Raw genomic sequence first — 25,532 nt, 5'->3', positions numbered from 1 at the left:
AGAGAGCGCAAAAGAGAGGGGTGAGAGAGAGAGCACAAAAGAGAGGGGGAGAGAGAGCGCAAAAGAGAGGGGGAGAGAGAGAGCGCAAAAGAGGGGGGAGAGAGAGAGCGCAAAAGAGGGGGGGAGAGAGAGAGCGCAAAAGAGGGGGGGGATAAAGAGAGCACAAAAGAGGGGGGGAGAGAGAGAGCGCAAAAGAGAGGGGGAGAGAGAGAGCGCAAAAGAGAGGGGGAGAGAGAGAGCTCAAAAGAGAGTGCAAAAGAGGGGGGAGAGAGAGCGCAAAAGAGGGGGGAGAGAGAGCGCAAAAGAGAGGGGGGGAGAGAGAGATCTCAAAAGAGAGGGGGAGAGAAAGCGCAAAAGAGAGGGGGGAGAGAGAGCAAAAGAGAGGGGCAGGGAGAGAGCGCAAGGGGTGGGACTGCTGTACCCTGCAAAAAATGGCCCGTGTGAACGGGCTTTAGGACTAGTTTATATTTATAATTAACCTGGTTCAAGTGTTTTTAATTTATTTAGCCCTAGCTATTGTATGACTGATTATTCCTAGTTATGACTGAAATTTTCTTAACAAAGATTACAATGTGTGAATGAAATGAAACTATTATGGAATAATATTTCTCTACTTATCCAAACTAATTTCTGCTGAGTTGAAAGATATTTCACTTCATGGAGCTAATTCTTGCATACTTAATTGTATTTCTCTTTACAATTAGTTTAGCTAGTTGTTAGTTTATGGTGTTATGCTTAAAACAAAATTTATAATGTTAATTGTTGGCTTAATTTTGGTCCTCAACCTATTTCATAATACTTGGTTTATATAACCTTTCCCCTGCATAGTTCATTATGCTTTTCCTATGCTTAAATAACACATCACCCCTATATAACCCTTAAACTGTTTTTACTTGGGACCCAAGAGAGGTCCGATTAGTTAATAGGGGTGTAGAATGAGGTTCAATGAAAAATGCTCATGTTGTTAAGGTTAATTGTTGTAGCCTACTGTATTAGCATTGTATAATAAAAGCTGATGCATGACTTTATCTTGTAACAATATTGATGTATACCATGTGTAACCAAGCTTTGTTGTAAAACCTCAGGTTTCCTTCAATAAAGCCTTTTGAAAATTAAAAAAAAATAAAAAAAAAAATACGGGAGACAGGGAAAAAGAATCCTTAGCTTCTCCTATTCCTGTTGAAATATCCAAGGCACGTCTAGCAACACCTCCTCATAGGAAGGAACATCATAGAGATAATAAAGTTACAAAACTTCCAAGGGTTGACAACGACAGGGGTATCGATGTCGTCCAAGTAGCTAAAACCTCCTTTAAAAGGTACACGAGGCGCGCAAGCATTTAACTGAAGGAGATCACTTTAGCATCAGATGAAGGAATTATACTGGCCGAATCTGAGATTTTTTTCCCTCAGAGGCTACCGGCGTATCCTCCCTATCAGCTTTATGAGAGAGGACAACCTGAATAGTAGCTGGCGGAACAGAAGCCTTACTATCTGAATTTTAAATTTTCCTCTTGCATATTCCTTTTAGTAAAGGAAAAACAGATAATGCCACAGATACCACTGAAGATACCAGTGCAGCTATCTCTGCAAGCAAATAAACTCCTCCAGGAGATAGAGAGGAACCGCAGAGTACTGCATGTGATGCTCAGAGGCGTAACTAGAAACCACAGGGCCCAGGTTCAATAATCTAAAAAGGTAGAAGGCGGAGTATGTGTCATGTGACTGCCGACACGAACAGGGCAACACAAATTCAAAGCGCGCATTCTCTGATAAATTTCCCCGCCAGGATTGTGTAATGGCGGATTATGTTCTCACACCATACTAACGATGTATGACCAAAACAGTGCAAAATAAAGATAAGCTAAAGGGATGGTATAATGCAAACCCCCTTATGCTTCACAGAGTAAACACTACACACCAGACAAGAAGAAGATGCGTATAAAATACAATTGCCTAGATTACGAGTTTTGCGTTAGCCTTAAAAAGCAGCGTTGAGAGGTCCCAACGCTGCTTTTTAATGCCCGCTGGTATTACGACTCTGGCAGGTACAGGTGTACCGCTCACTTTTTTTCCGTGACTCGAGCATACCACAAATACACTTACGTAAATTGCGTATCCTATCTTTTTAATGGGATTTGCCTAATGCCGGTATTACGAGTCTTGGAAAAAGTGAGCGGTACAGCCTCTCCTGTCAAGACTCCTACCGCATTTAAAAGTCCGTAGTTAAGAGTTTTATGGGCTAACGCCGTAACATAAAATTCTTAACTAAAGTGATAAAAAGTACACTAACACCAATAAACTACCTATTAACCCCTAACCGAGCCCCCCACATCGCAAACACTTAAATAAATTTTTAACCCCTAATCTGCCGACTGGACATTGCCGCCACTATAATAAATATATTAACCCCTAAACCGCCGTACTCCCGCCTCGCAAACATTAGTTAAATTTTATTAACCCCTAATATGCCGTCCCTAACATCGCCGACCCCTACCTACATTTATTAACCCCTAATCTGCCGCCCCCAACATCGCCGCAACTATATTAAATATATTAACCCCTAAACCTAAGTCTAACCCTAACCCCCCTAACGTAAATATAATTTAAAATAATCTAAATAAAATTACTACAATTAACCACATTATTCCTATTTAAAACGAAATACTTACCGATAAAATAAAGGGTTTATTTTTATTTTACAGGCAAGTTTGTATTTTACAGGTAAAAGAGCTGATTATTTTGGGGCAATGCCCCGCAAAAAGCCCTTTTAAGGGCTATTTGTAATTTAGTATAGGGTAGGGATTTTTATTATTTTGGGGGGCTTTTTTATTTTATTAGGGGGATTAGATTTGCTGTAATTAGTTTTAAAAAATTGTAATTATTTTATTTTTTCTGTAATTAGTGTTTTTTTCCGTAATTTAGTTTATTTAATTTAATTGTAATTGTAGTTAATTTAGGTAATTTATTTAATGATAGTGTAGTGTTAGGTGTAATTGTAATTTAGGTTAGGATTTATTTTACAGGTATATTTGTATTTATTTTAACTAGGAAGTTATTAAATATTTAATAACTATTCTATCTAGTTAAAATAAATACAAAGTTGCCTGTAAAATAAAAATAAACCCTAAGATAGATACAATGTAACTATTAGTTATCTTATCTTAAATCTTATGGTTTATTTTATAGGTAAGTATTTAGTTTTAAATAGCAATAATTTATTTAATAATAGTATTTTTATTTAGATTTATTTAAATTATATTTATTTTAGGGTTAGGGTTAGACTTAGGTTTAGGGGTTAATAATTTTATTATAGTGGCAGCGATGTTGGGGGCGGCAGATTAGGGCTTAATAATTGTAGGTAGGTTGCAACGACATGGGGGGTGGCAGAATAGGGGTTAATAACTATAATGTAGGTGTCTGCGATGTTGGGGGCGACAGATTAGGGGTTCATAAGTATAATGTAGGTGGCGGCGGTGTCCGGAGCGGTAGATTAGGGGTAACTAATATAATGCAGGTGTCGGCGATGTCGGGTGCGGCAGATTAGGGGTTAATAAGTGTAAGATTAGGGGTGTTTAGACTCGGGGTTCATGTTAGGGTGTTAGGTGTAGACATAAAAATGATTTCCCCATAGGAATCAATGGGGCTGAACGCTGCTTTTTTGCAGGTGTTAGACTTTTTTTCAGCCGAATCAGCACCATTGATTCCTATGGGTAAATCGTGCACAAGCACGTTTAGCCAGCTCAACGCTACCGTAAGCAGCGCTGGTATTGAGGTGAGATGTGGAGCTAAATTTTGCTCTCCGCTCACTTTTTTGCGGCTAACGCCAGGTTTATAAAAACATGTAATACCAGCGTTGTTTGTAGGTGAGCGGTGAGCATAAACTGCTTGTTAGCACCACACACCATTACCGACAAAAACTCGTAATCTAGCCGAATGCATGCTACTCCCTAGCTTCTCTCAAAAAATAAAGAAATTTGAAGAAGCCCACTTTACACAAAAAAATTGAGCCAAAAAACACGTTTCACCAAGAGGGGAATATTTTAAATTCCTGATAAACATTAACCTCTTGGAGAAAGTCACAAAAGTGCCTGCGTCCTCCCTACCTGGAAAACAAAAAGGCACTTACCTGCAATCTAGCTGTCCTACAGGAGGACAGCCTACCCGGTATGAGAGGACGCCACTCCTCACAGGGACCTGTAGAAATAAAAAAAAAAAGACCAGAACAAACCTACTCTGGCTTTCTATGTTAGGGCAGCAAATATGTTAGGAAAATGCAGCAAGGCCCACCTTACAAATTCCTAACTGCTTTAAAGCCACCACTGCCCTACTGAAGAGACGTGGAGTATGGCTAGACCCAATCATGAAGGAAAAGATCAGAGCAAACCTACTCTGGCTTTCAAAAATAATAAAATCTTGATTGAAGTGAAATAAATCCAATCTTCTTCAGACACCAAAACTTAGGAGAATCACTGGATTTTCAAAAGTTAACCAAAAAAAATATATATATAAAAAAAAAAAAAGACAATGCGATTAGCTGGTGCAACAATTTTAATGAAATTAAATCAGTAAAGTCGGTTTAGTATCTTTAAATAAAACATTTATAAGATACTTTATGGCAATCTGCTCTCTAAACCATAGGGGGTGCAATAGGAAAAATAAATAAAATGGAATATATAAAATAGACAGATATATATATATATAGCTAGGAATATATATACATACATACATATATATATATATATATATATATATATATATATATAGCTAGGAATATATATATATTGCCAACACAGAGGTGCCCTCTGTTTGTGGTAATGTTCACAGAGAAAAAACTCACTAGAACTGCACATTGCTTACCAACAAAGCATTACATGAAGGACATCCAGATGTATAATGATGTTGCTGAACACTGTCCAATATCCATGCTGCCGGGTATAACCTACAATATTTTCTTTTAAGTACTCAATTCTCTAACACTCTCTTGTCTGGTGAGATTCTACAAAATGCCAAATTAGTATTTCAAGGCCCCTGATTCAGGTGGATTAGAAGTGAGACCAGATGACAGAGTTGGGTGTTGCGTAGGTCTTGTAGAAAAGAATGGTGTTGGTCACTGGTTGGTTTGGATTTAACTTCCTCTATTCCCAAACCTCCTGCCATAGACAAACCAGGAAATTAATTTTAACTTCTAGTTTGGGGCTTGGTAGGATGGTTCAAGCCTGCTATGAGTTATGAGTGATCATACTAATGTATTCCTAGCTATTTAAGTGCTTATTACTACTAGGAGCACTACTAATTGCTCCAGTCTGTGGGATAGTAAGGTATTTAGAGAATGTGTCCTTGTGATTAGCATGACTTATCTTTTTACACTAATCTGTAACATATACATGTTGTCATTTAACATGTTGCCATAGTCCAGTTATTTTTAAGGTATGCTGGTAATCATGTCGTTTTTATGGTGGCAGATTATAAAAAATAGGAGTTGTGCTTTGGAAGAGGTGCTGTTGAAATGGGGGGCCTTATGCAGTCTAGTTGTGCCCCTGATGGATGGTATTTTTAACCAATTAGAATTTATAAATACAATCCAGATGTGGGTCATCTGTGTTTCTGAAACTGACAGATTGGGAAGTATGGAATATGTTTAATGGCTTTAATGGATTACCGACGTATCGATTCTCTGATGCCTTACAATGTTCCAGTTGATCCGTAGAACATATTTTGATTAATGTCTGATGATGAAGATTCCATCTCTTTTGTAGTTTAAGGATAGATTTGTAAGCTTTTCTAGTATACTGTATAGCAGATACAACCCATAATCAATTTTTTAATCCTTTTCTGGAAATGCCAACTAAGTGACCCTATATAAATAGATCATGTAATAGTTGATTACATTAACATTACCTTAGCATCGTTTAATATCCCAATATGAAATATTCACAAATACTGACAAATTGATTTTTTTAATTTTAGAGATTACGTCACAGGTTGAAGGTTTTGTATGTTAAATGTTCTCTTAATAGTGTGTAGCAATGCAAATAGTTTACGTGTACAATTAAACTGTTTTGTTCTAAAATCATAGATATATATGTGTATTTGAACAGGAGCATTATCCATATAGTGGGCATGTGTGTTGTTAAGTTTGGAATTCACTAGATTTATTAGTGTAAATGTGCTTATTATTAATTTTGTAATTTAAATGTTTGAGCTGGTAGGGTTTGTACCTGTTTGGTAATGTTGCTTTCTAATGTTAACCAATATGGTCTGAGTAATGTTTGTTTTAGGCATGCGCAAATTCAATATTACATCCGTAGATTTTTTGGGGTATCTGGTAATAAGCTGAAAAAGTGTTGTCAGGAGGTTTATTAAGTTCTTTAAGATGTGGGCTTATAGAAGTTGCGTTTATTAATGAGAACCCTTAGAATAATAAGGCTTATATGCATGTTTGTATAGCAAAGGCTTCAATCAAATTTAAATCAGTGGCATGGTCCTTTCAAGGCATGTGCATAAATTCGTATTTGGCATTCCTTAACAAAAGTAAGCATGATTGTGCGTTTCACTAAGGTCTGCATTTGAACACATTTTTCTGTGTTGCATTTTCATGCAAATAAAACCGGCACCAAAAAAGGGCGAATTTCATTGCCTGCAGCCATATTCACGGATATGCCTAATCAATTAACATGATATATTTTTTTCTTGAAAATGAAAAACAAAGAGACACATACGTTTTTATTCATTTTATTGGAACAAAAAAAAATCTATACTAGTAACAACAAAAGTAATATCAGCAAGTATAAATGTGAAACAGATTTACAAACCCCTTATCTCCGTACCTACAGTATAAATATATTCTTCAAAACCTTCTAGAAAGTGCAGAATTTTGAATTGCTTTTAATTTGTTATTACACACACAGGCATCTCTGATACTTATACTGCATATCCTCAGCCCTCACTACACGTTATGGAAAATCTGTTTGATACGTATTAGAAATTGCTACCACATTATTAACCCATTTCCTGCCTGAGAATGTGACAGTGTTATAAAGGGTCATGTGCTACTGTCCTCTCAAGCATTGTATGGGTTCATTTCTATTGTATGTAGAATAAAAAATAGACCTGTCATAAACATTTGTTTTAAGAAACAAAACAGCAAGATACCATGAAAAAGCTAAAATATTTCCATATGATTTGCAGTTTTGCTAGCACAGAAATTACTATCATTATTCTATTTATTTTAACCACTTAATGACAGAAATATTCTGTCATGGAACAATTGAGCAAACTGATGCTGTGTCCTTAAAGGGTTAATAGCTAAAACTCCACATATAGGCAATCACAATAAATAACCTATTCTCTGCACCCATAGTAATCTCAAGCTAAAAGATGGAAAAACACTGTGCAGTAATCATTAACCAGATTGAGAATAAGATGGATATCATCACCACCGTTTCTAAACGCTTAACCCCTTGGTTGCAAGCTCTCTCTGGCAGACAAGCGGTTAAATACTACACTAAAAGGGACATAAAACAATTTTTTTTTTTCATGATTCAGACACATTTTATTTCTTTTATCAAATTTACTTTGCTCTCTTTGTAGAGGAGAATATTTAGGTTATCTCAAAATCATACACATCTTGAGCACTAAATGGCATAAGTTGTATTCCTTATGTTAACACTGATAACATTAAGGGGGTAGATTTACCAATGTCTGTATCATGTCCGACAGACATCGCTGAATGCCGACAGCATACACTGTCTGCATTTATCATTACACAAGCAGTTCACCAGAACTGCTTGTGCAATGCCGCCCCCTGCAGATTCGTGGCCGCTAGCAGGGGGTATCAATGAGCCCGATCATATAGGATTGTGCGGATTGAAGACTGCAGTGGACAAGTTATGGAGTAGCGGAAACAAGGGCCATTCGGCCATTGCTAAATCTACCCAGAAGTGTTCAAAAGAGTGTAACATTGTATAAAGCTTTCTTGCAAAACTGATATTGTGCTCCAACAATGTGCACGTTCCTTATGTCCCTGCTTTTCCAACAAAGGATACCAAGAGAATGATGTAAATTTGATAAAAGTAAACTGGAAAGTTATTTAAACAAGTGCACTTTGATTCATGAAAAAATGGGGTACTTGTCCCTTTTAATATATCTTAGCTTAAAGGGACACTGAACCCAAATGTTTTCTTTCGTGATTCAGATAGAGCATGCAATTTTAAACAACTTTCTTATTTACTCCTATTATCAATTTTTCTTCGTTCTCTTGCTTCCTTTATTTGAAAAGAAGGCATTTAAGCTATTTTTTTGGGTTCAGAACCATGGAAAGCACTAGGTTATTGGTAGGTGAATTTACCCACCAATCAGCAAGAACAACACAGTGTGTTCACCAACAATGGGCCGGCATCTAAACTTACATTCTTGCATTTCAAATAAAAATACCAAGAGAATGAAAAGAATTTGATAATAGGAGTAAATTAAAAAGTTGCTTAAAATTGCATGCGCTATCTGAATCAAGATAAAAAAAATTTGGGTTCAGTGTCCCTTTAATGAATTGAAAAGAAAAAAAAAGCCAGTTTTCATATTAAACCTCTTGCATTCCTCAAAAGATCTGGACTTGATTCAGAGAGAACTGGTCTCTTCAGAACGCCAAGCAAAAGTATATAGTTATAAAGGCAAGAGACATGTCGGGAGTCACGTACGTATTGGACATTACTTCCATTCTATGAGAACTGTTGTAAAAGCGAATTGCACAAGTGGAGATTACATCTTTCTTAGAAGATCTTAATAAACAAAATCAGCATCTGGTAATTTAAAATATCTGAAATAGTTTATTGGTTCACAGACATCTTTAAAACCTACATAAATTATAGTAACTGTTTCTTCAACAAATTTCATTAATCCTCGTTGAAAACAGCAATTAAAAAGAACACGATTAGTATCCTATTTCCACAAGAGACAAGCGAGATGACATTTACTGAAAATTTCAAATACGCCAAACAAGTCACAAATTGTCATTGTCACAAGAGTGTATAGGGGACTTAATAACCAAGTCCAAATATAGATTTGCTACCAATATTACCATGTCAACATACACAACAAAAATAAGGCATTTGTGTTACATTGATTCTTCCTATACACTTACATTCTGAAAAGGCAACAGTAATATTCCACCTACTGTTCTTTCACAGATATAATGGGGACATGCAGCTGTGGGGACTCAATCGCCAAAATAAAGCCAATTTGGTTAATTTTAGAGAACAATATGGTTGTACTAATTGCCTAATCTGTTGTAAAAGGGCATGAAAACTGTGCATTGAGCTGAATGATTTCTTTCTTCAAATATGCCCACCCCCCAAAAAATAGCTTATTACGCCTCTATTTATACTATATTTATTCTATTTTGCCATTTTTATTTGCGCTCCAACATCCCTCATATGGCTATTTTATTTCCAACACGAAGAAGGCCAGAAACTATATAGGTGTATTTCTAATTATTAGCTCCAGGGTGCTTAATCTGAAGTGCTGGCGACCTTAACTAAGATGGCTGTCAGCAGAGAAATAACACATGTCCATCTTTGTCAAGGTTTCTGCAAGCATTGCGCATGCATGGGAAAACCGGATGCTGCGCATGCATAATGCTCGCTGCAACATTATGAGAGATGGCTGCCATGCGTGCGCAATGTTGTTATTTTACTGTTGGTGGCCATCTTAGTTAAGGTTGTTGGCTGACCAGTATTTCTAATAGGCAGAGACAGGAGCCCCTCTATGGAGGGCGCCTATAAGCACATGCCTACTCTGCCTTATTGTAAATCTGACCCTGGCCACAGGGATGAGAGAGGCTGAAGTTGCTCTTTGTATGGGCTTTATCCATGGGGAGAAGCAGCTGGGTGCATACTGCCAAGCACAGAAGTGGCTCCGGCAGCACAGCATCTGACAGGCTAGCTCATCCTTTATCACAAACAACTGCTGCCAGCCAAGAGGTGACTGAACCTTGTCACCAATACAAAACACAAAAAATCCTGCACTCCAGGAAACCTAAACACAAGACTTTATTTTCATCTTTAAAAACATCATAGGAGAGTGGAGACTATCCAACAATCTTGTTTTTAGGATTCCTGGAGTGTGGGAGTTTTTGTGATTTAGCCCACCCTTTATACCTTGCATGTATAAAACAAGGTGGGTAGACAGCGTGCTAAATAGAGGTAGGTTTAATACTTAAATATGCAAAATAAAATGATGTACTAATTGTGAAGGCAGCATTACAGTACATAACTGGACTGGATGTGTCTCAGTAAAATTGATTCATTATTAGCATGCCCATTAATATGCTATTAAGAATTTCTGTTTAAATTATCCTCAAAACAACTTAATTTTATGCTAATAGTGCTCCCTAAAATCATGTATATGATTAAGTAGCTTCCAATCAAATTGTTTTATTTATGTGAAAAAATAGTTAAATCCCTCAGCTATGAGTAGCAGTTCTTATAAAGCACAGATCAAGAGGCAATGGAACTCTAAGGTTAAAGGGTCAGTGAACGTTTAAATCAATGTTACATAATTCTGCTTCTATGTCTAATCACAGCATAGCAGGTCATCCTGTTGAATTATATGTATCGCACTCCCACGCTGGGTAAAGCCGTTGGCTGCTTTAACCAGCGCAGGAGCAGGCTACATGTAGTTCAACAGGACGACCGATTTCACTGTGATCAGACAACGCGACCATGACGCTCTGTTGAAGAAACCAGAAGAGACTGGTGAGGAAGGTAAGTGCCGTTTGTGGGGTTAAATCTTTTAAATCCTTTATTCTTTTGCAGGTGTCTCTAGGTTAATATTACATAATGCTGCACATAGTGCCGAATGATGTAACATTATTTTGAATGTTGACTGGCCCTTTAAGAAATTTCACTGTTTGTTGCTTGATTTTCAAGGAGTTGGTAACAGACAAATGATATTGATATTAAAATGATATGCATCTATGTTACGTTATGCAAGTCTCTGCTTTATGTGAGCTGATTTACACTGACCAGACTATAGACAATTTAGTCCGTTGATTTAAGAACTACAATAAAAATAATTCCTGTAACTTTATCTTCAATTTGTTTGTTTTTTGTATAAAGCTACAATAAAGTAACTTTGTGTGCAAAGAGGTAATACAACCCATAATGCTTTCCTGAACAATTCTGCTGAAATATACTGTCTTGCAAACTAATGTGTGTGTATCACATTGTCCTACAATTCTATATGAAAGAAAAAAAATACACACATCAGTTGTAAAGAGAGAGGGCTGAAGCTTATATCAGAAGAAAGAAGTACCAAAGAGAATGAACCTAATCACTGCATTTGCTAATACTGATCAATGAATATCTATTGTAAATGTTTCACAGCATGCTAATAAAGCTTGTTCACAATATAAAGAGGGAAAAAAAAATTACATTGCTGTCATACATTCATGAAGACTGTGTGCTTCAAAACAAAGGATTGTATAAACTCCTTGTCTTGCAATGCATTGCGACCCTCTTTTGGCAGGCAAAGGGTTAACCTTAGAGGTCCCTCCTTTCATATCCAGTTATACTATGGATTCTTTCAGTGCATGAAAGGTGCGCTCTGGCACTCATAAGATTGTGGAATCATATTTTGCAGGGGGGGGATAAATGCAGTGCTGCATCTAGTTCAGTGCATTGCCAGTTTAGAGGAATGGCGCCAGATCATGGACTCACCTGATTAGGACATTATTGTAATTATCTTTGTTGCATCCAAATGAGGCTACTTCAAAATATTTTACTATTTTTGTTTTGTTTTCTAATGATATAGTATAGTTTTTATTATTGTGGTGGCACGTTCCTGCCTGCTAATGGACCATTGGGAACACAGTGTCTAAAAGCTCAGTTTTACTTAAATCGTTCTTTTATTCAATTGTAACATTTCCACTTACAAAATTTTAATCTGCAAATATTATTTTAATTACAGTGTTTGTGTGTGTGTATATATATATATATATATATATATATATATATATATATATATATACACATACATATATACACACACTCATATCCCTTTAAATAAATCATGGAAATATGAAGCATATGATGAATGCATTACTAATTTTGCAGATACACAACATTTTATAAAAGGAGCTACTAAAGGTGGGAATTAATTAAAATGCTTTGACCATTTTAGAGTTGACCAATGGGAATGGATATAATGACCCAAACAACTACAAGAGCCACTAATCTGCATCTTGCAAACTCCAGGATCAATACAATCCAATGAAATAGTTCGATGGATATACAATATTAATAATTATCCCTCTGTTTATTAGTGTGTATCTGCCAGTGAGCAATAACAGGAAATAAGCAACTGACACTGTTCTATTGAATTACATTCTGAGGGCTTTTTCATTTTTTCAGGCAAAAAAAAAAAAAAAAGAATGCTGTTCTGTCATATGGATCATGGTTAACAGTGCCCCTATGTTACTCCATCTGTGCAACACATTCATACATTTTGAGGACAATACCATTTAAAAGTACATTAAACACCTGTTGTGTAAACGCTGTGCTTGTCCCACGCTCCCTAAGTGTCCAAAAAGCTAATTCTGTAACCTGCAATTTGCAATATATGGAATATATTTGTCTCATAGTCCCTAGAGGGGCCAACAAACAGATTGGGACAAAGAACATTATTTTATTTTATTTTTTTACACTAAAGCAAAATCGTCCTTTTAAGAACAGATTGATTAGTCAAGTTGAAACTTAAAACATCATAACTAGTTAAGTTTCAACCTATTTGCTTTTGTTTTGTAAATCAGTGATTTAATATTTTTGATAATTGGGATCTTACTCTATCTTGTCTTCAATTTCTACATCCTTCTAAGCTTAAACTGTTTTACATTTCTTCCTTCTCTTTCTCTACCCCTTGTGAACCCTCTGTGTTAAACGATTCCATAGACTAATACTATCTGATGGAATAGGAGTTCTTACATGTGTAAGCTATCATAGTTAAAGGGACAGTGCACTGTAAAAATGGTTTTCCATTAATGTGTTTCCAGGGACTTGTTATACAAGCTGCAGTTAAAAATGTATGGGAAATTGCTCCTTTAGATTTATTTATGCATATTAAATATATGCTTTTGATAATTGAAGCCGCAACCCAACCAAGTGGTCTGAGTATGCAGGGAGAACATTCCTTGCTATGTTATCTCTATACATATTCACAAAATCCTACACTTTTTATTTCTCACTGTATACACAAAGACCAATATTTAGAGAGCACAAGATGATTAAGGTGTAGACTGTCCCTTTAAATATGCATTTTCAAAATGCATATTTAAAAGGGACAGTCTATATCTTAGTCATCTTAAAGTCTTACCTTAGGATTAAAGGTTCATGATACCCAATTGTTTTCTTTCATGATTCAGATAGAGAATACAAATTTAAACAACTTTCTAATTTACTTCTATTATCTACTTTGTTTCACTCTCTTGGTATCATTTGTTGAAGTAGCAGCAATGCACTAATGGTTTCTAACTGAACTCATGGGTGAGCCAATCACAATCGATATATATATATGCAGCCACCAATCAACAGCTAGAACCTAGGTTCTCTGCTGCTCATGAGCTTGCCTAGATAAACCTTTCAGCAAAGGATAACAAGAGAAGGAAGCAAATTAAATAAAAGAAGTAAATTGGAAAGTTGTTAAAATTGTATTCTCTGAGGCCCATTTATCAAGCTCTGTATGGAGCTTGTGGGCCCGTGTTTCTGGCGAGTCTTCAGACTCGCCAGAAACAGCAGTTATGAAGTAGCGGTCTAAAGACCGCTGCTCCATAACCCTGACTCGCCACAATTCAACCTGATCGAGTACGATCGGGTTTATTGACACCTCCCTGCTGGTGGCCCATTGGCCGCGAGTCTGCAGGGGGCGGCGTTGCACCAGCAGATCTTGTGAGCTGCTGGTGCAATGCTGAATACGGAGAGCGTATTGCTCTCCGCATTCAGCAAGGTCTTGCGGACCTGATCCGCACTTTCGGATCAGGTCCGCAAGACCTTTAAATAAATAGGCCTCTATCTGAATCACAAAAGAAAAAAATTGGGTTTTATGTCCCTTTAAGCTGCAAATAGCCTCCTGCACCCCTTTTTATATCATGAAGCAGGAACTTTGAAGTTGCAGCCAAGCTCTCTCAACCCCACAGGGAGTGTGATTTCCTCTGCATCACTATTTTTTTACATAACTTTTCTATAACCATTACTATTGTAATTACATTTTCAGTATATTTTCAGTATAAGTGGCAGTTTTATAAGGCAAAAGCAACTATTTTAAATCATAAAAGATGGTAAAGGAGATAATTGTAATCAATGTAATATACTCCAGCAGGCAAAATTGATCATTTGGGAACACATCAAAAGAGAGGGGGGGGGGAATCACAGTACACTGTACCCTTAAATGAAAATTGTTTAGGACTTGCAACAGGTTCTGAATAATATTTATAATAAATTCAAACACATTCTGCTCTCTGTTAGTAACTGACATCTACAAGCTTTTTATAATCGGACAAATCATGAACTGTGCAGGTCAGTGCTTACTAGTCCATCTGCCGTGCTACGGTAAAGAAAATGATATTCATGTTGATTGCAAAAGTCCTGATTTTTTCTGCTAACCTAGATTTATTGCAAGATAAAGTACACCTGATCCTAAGCACAATATATTCATCTACAGCACTGGTTTACAAACCGGTCCTCAGACCTCCCTAACAGGCCACATTTTAAGGATACCTGAACTGGAGCACAGGTGAAATAATCAGCTGATTAGTAAACATGGTCATTTTAATTGCTCTCATCCAAGGTAATCCTGAAAACCTGGCTTGTTGGGGAGGTCTGAGGACAGGTTTGAAAACCAGTGATCTAGAGCACACATCCTCAAACTTGGCCCTCCAGAGGTTTTGGAACTACATTTCCCATGATGCTCAGCCGGCATATCAGCTGGCTGAGCATCATGGGAAATGTAATTCCAAAACCTCAGGAGGGCCAAGCTTGAGGATGTCTGATCTAGAGGGATATTGTATCTAATCCTTCTTTGTTCCATATACAAGAGCATATTTCAAAATGTATTCATTTTTTTTTAATTACCCGAAAATATTTTTTTTATTAGGCTTTTCCCCCATTAGCAACAACTCCCAAAGCTGTATTGGCTATCAGCCAATGAGTAGCTGACACGTCAGTTGTGTACAAACACGCTATTTCAATTTATGCAGCATTCACCTTATATTTAACGATTGAAATTATGCTTTCTATCATATTTTATAGACCACAATGGCGCTTTAACCAACTTTTTAGTAAAGGAAGATTTGTATTATGAACAGAAGCATAAGGGAATGAAGGGACCACCTCATATAAAAATCGGCACCAGGTTTACTATCACAATCAATCATTTAAAAAAATATACATCTGAGTACAATACGAGTTATGTAATAAACAGCCATATCAAGTATGAACAAATAACTGTGGCCATTAAGGACCTCCTATTTAATGTTTTCAGACACCATTCTACATAGAATTGTCTACAGATAGCAAAGACTTCACTTTTCAACTGAGAATGACCTTCAACAATCAATATGTGCTTGCTCACACTCCCTACTGCTTTAAGCTCAGATGGAAAACACTTAAAAACAGTAAAGACATTGGTCTGACAATATTACAAACTGTAACTGTAGGAATATGAAGTTCAAAAATGATTTTTTTTGTAACTGAGAAAATGAAACCTATTAAGCCTAAAAAATAATGTTACAGTAAAAACAACATATAATATAAAAGTGATCTTTACAAAAAATGTATTGCTTAAAAATGGGTAAATGTATTAATTGGGAATCTCTAATGCATTAATAAAGATTGTGTCTGGCAAAACTAATGACTGTATAACCCACAGCTAAGGGGTTAACCTTGGAGTTTCTCCTTTTATAGTTAGTGACGCTATGAATTCTCTCAAAGTGCAAAATGTGATGTCTGGACATTTGACCTGCATGGACAGCAGCTTCTGGACACCAGGGCTATTTTTAAACAGGTCAACCAATGAGGCACCAGCACTGTTCCTCAAGGACACCAAGATGGCTTCCACTGATGGCCATGATGGACAGAATGACCAGACATCGTACAAAAGGCGCACAGACCAGCACTGTGGAATATGTAAGATTGTGGAATCATATTTTTCATGATAATATATGATATATATACCATACCATTAGCTGATACTTTAAGACTTGCCCATGGCTTCTAAATCAAAGAATTAAGGGGAGATCAATTTGTGTGCCCACCTTATTAAATAATAGTTGAGTCTGCAGTTATAAATGAATGTCAAACTGCTACTGAATTATGCAAATAAACTGCATCATAAAACTTGATGTGTATTGAAAGGCTAAGACCATTTGATTATTCCTGCCATGGATCAGTTTTTTAGATTTAGAGACAATACTTTAAGATTAAAAAATCTGACCAATGTGGATTCATGAAATGATCTTGCTTTAAATAAATACACATAAATTGTTTATGAGCTATATCCGTTTCTCATTATAAGCCATCTGTAAGGTGACCAGATAAAGCCTTACAGTGGCAAGTAAATACTTTAAGGTGGACATCAGATTTAAAACTCAAGAACATGATATGCTCAGACACGTCAGTATATTCTTATTATCAATATTTATGCTTTTCTATTCCTAACATATTACACTATCATGTATTGTCTGCTTCATAAGCAAAGCAACTTTTTGAACAGATGGTTATTTCTGTATATTGAATTTTATTGTTTACTTTTAATAACATTTTCCAGGATTGCTCTGTTAAGCTATAGGTTTCATATATGAGGTTTCAATTGGAGACCCTCCTGCATTGAGATGGAAAGCTTTAATTTAAATGGTTTATTCATCTTCATCATCATTATATATTTCAGTATTTTGATTTAGATACCTGAGTGAGCAAATAGATATAACTACATTTTTAATTTGTTTTTATTTCAGAAGTGGGATATGGTATGACTTGGAAATTTTACTTAGGGGCTGTATATAACTGCAGGGGGTTTATTTTAAAATATTTTAGAGCTGAACAGTGAATCATTCAGCACAACTTGGAATTATAAAATATGTTTTAATATATGTTACCTACCTAGAGTCTGTCTTCAAAACATAATTACTTTACTAGTAGTATTATTACAGCCCTTATGAAGAGATCTAAATTTTCATGTAGCTATATGAGGTTTGCACTGCTCTAATCTATTATAGAATATTTTTTTATTCTACTTTTACATTATAGTTTGTTCCTATTTTATGCTTCTCATTGTCACTACAAAATATAAGAGCAATCTGGACCAGCTATATTATTTTGTAAAAATTATATTAAAAGCTTATGTGAATGAAAGTCTGGTTGATATACAGACCTTCTAGTCTTGCTTTCAATTCTTTACTTAGGACAATATGTGGCGTTTATGAATGCTGGTAACATTTAAACAGATGTAAAAATTACTGTAAAATAGGCGTTCACAACCAATATTTCACAACAGACACAGCATGCCACTAACTGTTGACTCAATATATTACACCACTACAGAAGTAAACAGTGTTATTATATCCTATATAAACAAGTTAAAACACAAATAACGCTTAATGCAGTTGATACAAAAATTGGCAATTCTTATTTTAACTATTGCTTTGGCTTTTGTGATTTTAAATCCCCTTACCATCGAAATATAAAAATAACGCACATTTAAGAAAGATTATCCTTAAGAAAACAAAATCTGTCATGCTATCATTCGTATTCTGCTATATTATTTAAGAGTTTGCAAAGGACACTTTACCATCGATTTAACTAAGGGGTGGATCAGACAAGTTGTTGCTTTAGGTTAATATTGCACTTTACCTTTGTTCACTTACAACAACGCATACATAAAATCACAGTTTAGAGCTATCATTAGTACACTTATGAATAAAGGTAAAATTATTTGGAGTAAACATTTCTAAGAAAAAAAATAACAAAACAAACAGACCGGTCAAGTACATCAGTTTCTCTTCACTCGCATAGGAAAAGAAAATAAAAACGCTGAAAAGGAGAAATTGTGCAAAACTATTTTTGGTCAGGTTATGACTTATTTAAACCCATTGCTGCCAGGGGGGTCCTGTTTTTTTACCCCCCCTGACAGTTAAGGGGGTTAACACCTTTGGCGCTGCAAGGGCCTGTAGCACTTTAGCATTTGAAGGCACTGCAGGCCCTCTAGGGCCTAAAGAATGGAGCAGTCCCATATAGGAGCAAACTGAACACATGACTTGGCTTGTTCAAAGGTCCAAAATAAATGAAATACAAAATAGTGCAAATGCATTTAATACAATTTTAAAATAGCTTTGTAATGCTAAACAGTTACTATAAATGTTATGGCCTTCCCTTGATTATTATAGACTTTATGTTTCTGACCAACAAATGTGTCACATATTAAGGTTGAGATCTTTTAAAAAAAAAAAGCATATTAAACACTTTTTGTGTTTTAGTTTTGACTCATTGATTACCAACAAATAATGTATTTTTGACATTGTGCCATTATTTCATTTTGGTCCTACAGGGAGCTGCAACCTTAAAATATGCATGTAGCAATCTGAAAACAAAAGGCAAATTGATTGAGCTGAACTGGAGACCATTAACGAAAACAACATCGAAACATTTGGTAAACAGAAACATCCAACCGCAGTTTGAGCAGAGATCTGCATATTGGGTATTATTTGGAACCCTTTAAACAAACAGTGGTTGCATAAAATGATCATTTTGGATTTTCTTGCTTTCCTCAGATTACAACATAAGCTGTAATGTGTCTTGATTGGTGTAAAATATTGCTGCTGCATTTAATTATTAGTAACGGTATAAAACTAAAAAAATAGGATTGAAGAATGGAATCCTTTTGGATATGCAGTAGACGACTAGCGAAAAATTGTTAAATACTGAAACAAAAAAACATATCACTTTGCAGGAGTGAGAACAAATATCTATACATAGCAGAGCTCTGCATTTCAGTAGCATGCTGCAAAATTTGTCTTAGCATAATGACATAGTTCACATTTTTGTTTTTAAACAGGCAAATAGTGTCCTGTAAAAAATCATTTTTGGCAGCAATAGTTAGAACATTAAAACTAGCACAAGTTCACTGAATGCTGATGCAGTTTCTTTACAATCGCAACTAATATGAATATAGCTATAAATTCCATTTTATATACGCTTTTCTTTTTTTCTTTTTCTTTTTTTTTTTTATCCATTCGTTGGCACCAAAAAAGTTAAAGTGCTCAGATAATGTATTTCTGATTAATTACAGAGTACAGCTTATTTTCCTGTTTTTTTTTTTTCAGTTCTGCTATATAAAACAAAGCTTTAAAATAAACTATAAAAAGCCAAACCAAGGTTTCTGCAAAAAAATTACAACAAAAAAAAAAATTATAAAACAAAGTTTGAGACTTAGGAACCCTTTGTCTAAACTCTGTTCAGTTGGAAAATATATGCATTGTAGTTACTGCATAACATAAAAAAAATAATAATAATCAAAAGTAGTGCTAATTTCAGCTAACATTAGTAATGCTAAGCATCAAGAAAAGAAGGACACGGGTCATTGCACATTACTGCCGCAAAATATGGGCAAACTTTGACACTAGAAATGCATATATGTTTGATGCTACATCACAGACGGCTTCAGTTGCTATCTAATTGAAAAAGTGACGTTACATTTGTAACAAAGCCCTGAGAAATTCATCAGGTCAGGTGTCGGGTTATAGCACGGAGGGCATAGAGAAGTTCGGCTTGCATACGGGCTTCCATCAGCAGCAGATTCACATGAACCTGGAAAAAAGTAAATGAATAAAAAATCAAGTTAGAATCTAAGTTGGACCACATTGTATTTTACACCTTAAAATATAGGAAAGTATTTAAAAATGACACAAAACTGTTACCTTTTACAGTAACAGTAAACATCTCACATACCTTAAAGGAATAGTCTAGTCAAAATTAAACGTTCATGATTCCGATAGAGCATGCAATTTTAAGCAACTTTCTAATTTACTCCTATTATAAATTTGTCTTTGTTCACTTAGTATCTTTATTTGAATGTAAGCTTAGAAGCCGGCACATTTTTGGTTCAGGAACTGGGTAGCGCTTGCTGATTGGTGGCTTCACAGGTGTGGAACCAAAAATGGGCCGGCTCCTATGCTTACATTCTTGCTTTTTCAAATAAAGATTACAAGAGAATTAAGAAAAAATTGATAATAGGAGTAAATTAGAAAGATGCTTAAAATTGTCTGCTCTATCTAAATCATAAAAGCTTAATTTTTACTAGACTATTCATTGACATTTCCTGTTAAAAAATATTTTAATAGAATGTCACTTCCTTTGCCATCACCTACTTTACGTATTCCATATCCTCCACATTTGTTACCTGGTTGCGCCCCTCTTCCAAAAGAACAGCGTTACAGCCAATCAAAAACAGTAACGGTCGCTATTGATTTTGAGGCACACGCTCACTCTGCCTTTAATCAGTCTTTGCACATTGGTAGGTCTTACAGATCCAACACTTGTGCTGATGCTGAGAGAGGGCCACAAGAGCTTGCACCTTCAATCTCTGGAGAAATTTAAAAACAAATAGCTGCAGAGTGGGGAGGAGGATGCCTAAGGTAAGTAAGGGTAAAGGGTAATGTAAGGTAAGCATGTAAGTCTTTTTATGTTAAAAGGGACCAGTTTTGTGTCCCTTATAAGGGACAGTCTAGTCCAAAATAAACTTTCATGATTCAGATAGGGCAGGTCATTTTAAACAACTTTCCAATTTACTTTTATCACCAATTTTGCTCTGTTCTCTTGGTATTCTTAGTTGAAAGCTAAACCTAGGAGGTTCACATGCTAATTTCTTAGACCTTGAAGGCCGCCTCTAAGCAGAATGCATTTTGACAGTTTTTCACCACTAGAGGGTGTTAGTTCATGTGAGTCATATAGATAACACTGTGCTCACGCACGTGGAGTTACCTAGGAGTAAGCACTAATTGGCTAAAAGGCAAGTCTTTTGAAGGAACTGAAATAAGGGGGCAGTCTGTAGAGGCTTAGATACAAGATAATCACAGAGGTAAAACGTATATTATTATGGGTAATAAATGGATTATCTATCTTTTAAAAACAATACAAATTCTGCTGTAGACTGTCCCTTTAAATTCAGTTGGTGAAATTATTACAGGAACATAGAAAATTCCAGTTTACTTCACTTAACAGATTGACCTCCTTTTCTCTATATCCTTTGTTACAACTTAGCTCCTTCCTATTTAAGCATAGCTTTTTTTGCACAAAGTTATACACAGAGTGCTTAGGCAGCCTAGATATGCTCTTATGGAAAAGAGAACATTTCAACAAAGGTTACCAGGGAAAGGGGGACATTTGATCATAGTAAATTAAAACGTTTTTTAAATGGTACTTTCTATCATGAAAGTTCAGTTCTGAACAACACATTTTCTTAAACTCAATTTCATATTGATTTGTAATAATTTAAAGGGACATTAAAGTCTAAGTTAAACTTAAATGGATGTAGCAATTTTCCAATTTACTTCTATTATCAATTTTGCTAAGCTCACTTGGTATTGTTTGTTTAAGAGTAAGGCTAGGTGATCTCAGGAGCGTGCACGGGCCTACAGCCAGCTGGCAGCAGTGTTTGCAACAATTTTTATAACAATGTTATACATAGATGCAAAAACTGATACCATAGAAAAAGCTAAAGACACCTGCACGCTCCTAGACTGCTATCAGCCTACCTGGGTTTACTCTTCAACAAAGGCTACCATGAGGACACAGCAACTTTGATAATAGAACTAAATTAGAATGTTCAAGTTGTTTAAAACGACATCTCTATATGACTCATAATTTTTTATTTTGGCTTTACTGTCCATTAAACAAACAGATCAGGATCTTTGATCTCAGTTAATATTTTATAATTGCATTTTAATCTTTATGATTTTTCTATCTGTAAGAAAGTATATGATATTGGCATTCTGTCATAAAATCATCCAGCGTTATGATGTCTTCAGTACAGTAAATGCAGCTTTACAGCACATACTCTTAAGCAATCAGATTTTTACCACACGTTTTCGCTAGATAATTTTTTTTCTCTCTGTTGCACAAACTCTATTGAAATGATGGGTTGCTACAAGGAATTAGAAATTTATTAACAGAGATTTTCCATCATATGCCTTGCTTGTAAGCACGTACCTTCTCTGAGTGCTTGAACTGTCGCCAGTAGCCATCATACATGCGTTTAGTTGCTCGCTCAGGGTAGCAGGTCACTGTCTTAATGTAAACCTTCAGGCTTCGCTCAAGTAACTGATTAACTTCCCCATAATCGTAATCATCATACCTGGGGAAAGTCAGGTCAGACATACAAAATTAATTATTTGTACATGATTTCACTTTGTGATGTCTGGAAAAAAAGTAAAATGTATCACTCTAAAGGACATAGCATTCATGATTATACATCAATGTTTTACTGCCAGACTTTAATTAAGATCATCATGCATTTTATTATTAAAGAAATTAATATATTTTGCATATTTTTAATTTTAAAAAGATATCCTTTTTGCAACCTGAAGTAAATCCCAATGCATTGGGATTTTTTTTCTAGCTAGGAGTCTTAGGGCAATACAGCCAATCAGAGGTTGTATCACATGAGCCATTATCTGAAGTAGGAGTGAGCTCATGAAGATTTTTATGCTGTTTGTTGCCTATAGAATAAGACAATACCTTTCATGCACAGTATTGCTGTTATGATGCAGAACTATGGAAGACTGCAGTCCATACAAAGTACAATTTTTAGCCAACAAATATTCTAATTGAAAATAAACACCATACAGATTCTCAATGACTGAAATTCCTCAAGCCTCCAAGCAAAAAAATAAATAAAGTCATTGAGTGAATTTGAAAAAGAGGCAAGATTAAAGGGATGTGAAACACAGACGGCTAGATTACGAGTTTTGCGGTAAGCTGAAAAAGCAGCGTTAACAGGTCCTAACGCTGCTTTTTCACTACCGCTGCTATTACGAGTCTTGCAGGTTTAGGGGCACCGCACACTTTTTTGGCCTTACCGCAAACTGACTTACGTAAAGTTTGTAAACCCTTTTTTCTATGGGACTTCCATAGCGCCGGTATTACGAGTTTGTCCTGGGAGGCCAAAAAGTGAGCGGTACACCCTCTACCTCCAAGATTCCTAATGCATTCTAAAGTCAGTAGTTATGAGTTTTACACTACAACACCGTAGCATAAAACTCATAACTAAAGTGCTGAAAAATACACTAACACCCATAAACTACCTATTAACACCTAAACCGAGGCCCTCCCGCATCGCAAACACTATAATACAATTTTTAACCACTAATCTGCAGCCCCCAACATCGCAGCCACTATTCTAAATTTATTAACCCCTAAACCTAACACCCCCTAACTTAAATATAATTAAAATAAATATAAATAAAACCTACAATTATTATCTAAATTATTCCTATTTAAAACTAAAAATACTTACCTAAAAAATAACCCTAAGCTAGCTACAATATAACTAATAGTTACATTGTATCTAGCTTAGGGTTTATTTTTATTTTACAGGCAAGTTTGTATTTATTTTAACTAGGTAGAATAGTTACTAAATAGTTATTAACTATTTACTAACTACCTAGCTAAAATAAATACAAATTTACCTGTAAAATAAAACCTAACCTAATTTACACTAACACCTAACACTTTACTACAATTAAATCAATTACCTACATTAAATACAATTAAATAAATTAAATTAGCTAAGTCACAAAAAAACAAAACACACTAAATTACAGAAAATAGAAAACAAATTACAAGATATTTAAACTAATTACATCTAATCTAATAGCCCTATCAAAATAAAAAAGCCCCCCCAAAATAAAAAAAAACCCTAAAGCCTAAACTAAACTATCAATAGCCCTTAAAAGGGCCTTTTACTGGGCATTGCCTCAAAGAAATCAGCTATTTTACCTGTAAAACCAACCAACCCCCCAAATAAAAGCCTAACTAAAAAAAACTAAGCTCCCCATTGCCCTGAAAAGGGCATTTGGATGGGCATTGCCCTTAAAAGGGCATTTAGCTCTATTGCAGGCCCAAAGCCCTAACCTAAAAAATAAACCCAACCAATACACCCTTAAAAAAATCCTAACACTAACCCCAGAAGATTCACTTACCGGGAGAAGTCTTCATCCAAGCGGCAAGATGTCCTCAACGAAGCCGGCAGAAGTGGTCCTCAAGACGGGCAGAAGTGGTCCTCCAGACGGGCAGAAGTCTTCATCCAGATGGCATCTTCTATCTTTATCCTTCCAGCGCAGAGCGGGTCCATCTTCAAGACATCCGGCGCGGAGCATCCTCTTCATCCGACGGACTAACGACGAATGAAGGTACCTTTAAATGACGTCATCCAAGATGGTGTCCATTAGATTCTGATTGGCTGATAGAATTCTATCAGCCAATCGAAATTAAGGTAGAAAAAATCCTAATGGCTGATTGGATCAGCCAATAGGATTGAGCTTGCATTCCATTGGCTAATTGGAACAGCCAATAGAATGCAAGCTCAATCCTATTGGCTGATCCAAACAGCCAATAAGATTGAAGTTCAAACCTATTGGTTGATTGCATCAGCCAATAGGATTTTTTCTACCTTAATTCCGATTGGCTGATAAAATTCTATCAGCCAATCGGAATCTAAGGGACGCCATCTTGGATGACGTCATTTAAAGGTACCTTCATTGTGTGGGTGGTGAGGATGCTCCGCGTCGGATGTCTTGAAGATGGACCTGCTACGGAAGGATGAAGATAGAAGATGCCGCCTGGATGAAGACTTCTGCCCGACTGGAGGACCACTTCTGCCGACTTAGTTGAGGACATCTTGCCGCTTGGATGAAGACTTCTCCCCGTAAGTGAATCTTCGGAGGTTAGTGTTAGGATTTTTTTTAAGGGTGTATTCGGTGGGTTTATTTTTTAGGTTAGGGCTTTGGGCCTGCAATAGAACTAAATGCCCTTTTAAGGGCAATGCCCATCCAAATGCCCTTTTCAAGGCATTTGGGAGCTTAGTTTTTTTTAGCTAGGCTTTTATTTGGGGGGTTGGTTGTGTGGGTGGTGGGTTTTACTGTTGGGGGGTTGCTTGTATTTTTTTTTTTACAGGTAAAAGAGCTGATTTCTTTGGAGCAATGCTCAGCAAAAGGCCCCTTTAAGGGCTATTGATAGTTTAGTTTAGGCTAGGTTTTTTTTTTATTTTTTGGGGGGGGGGGCTTTTTTTATTTTGATAGGGCTATTAGATTAGGTGTAATTCGTTTAAATATCTTGTACTTTGTTTTTTATTTTCTGTAATTTAGTGGTTTTTTGTGATTTAGCTAATTTAATTTATTTAATTGTAGTGTAGTGTTAGGTGTTAGTGTAACTTAGGTTAGGTCTTCTTTTACAGGTAAATTTGTATTTATTTTAGCTAGGTAATTAATAATAGTAA

At 35.9% G+C, this 25,532-nt stretch overlaps 1 protein-coding gene across 2 annotated transcripts in view; it reads right to left on the bottom strand.

The window, feature by feature from the left end:
* Positions 1-6,718: 6,718 nt before the first annotated feature.
* Positions 6,719-25,532, bottom strand: part of SESN3 (sestrin 3) — a 243,646-nt gene continuing 224,832 nt past the window's right edge. For both annotated transcript variants that reach the window (XM_053708601.1, XM_053708602.1), the window contains 2 exons: positions 22,247-22,391; positions 6,719-19,846 (listed from right to left, as the gene is read on the bottom strand). In XM_053708601.1, the coding sequence (XP_053564576.1) occupies positions 19,760-19,846; positions 22,247-22,391 (232 nt within the window). In that variant the 3' untranslated portion in view covers positions 6,719-19,759. The remainder of the gene's footprint in view (positions 19,847-22,246; positions 22,392-25,532) is intronic.

Source organism: Bombina bombina, chromosome 3 (genome assembly GCF_027579735.1).
Source record: "Bombina bombina isolate aBomBom1 chromosome 3, aBomBom1.pri, whole genome shotgun sequence".
NCBI lineage: Eukaryota > Metazoa > Chordata > Amphibia > Anura > Bombinatoridae > Bombina > Bombina bombina.
The sequence above is the reverse complement of the archived record's forward strand: the minus strand, read 5'-3'. Positions and strand labels throughout refer to the sequence as shown.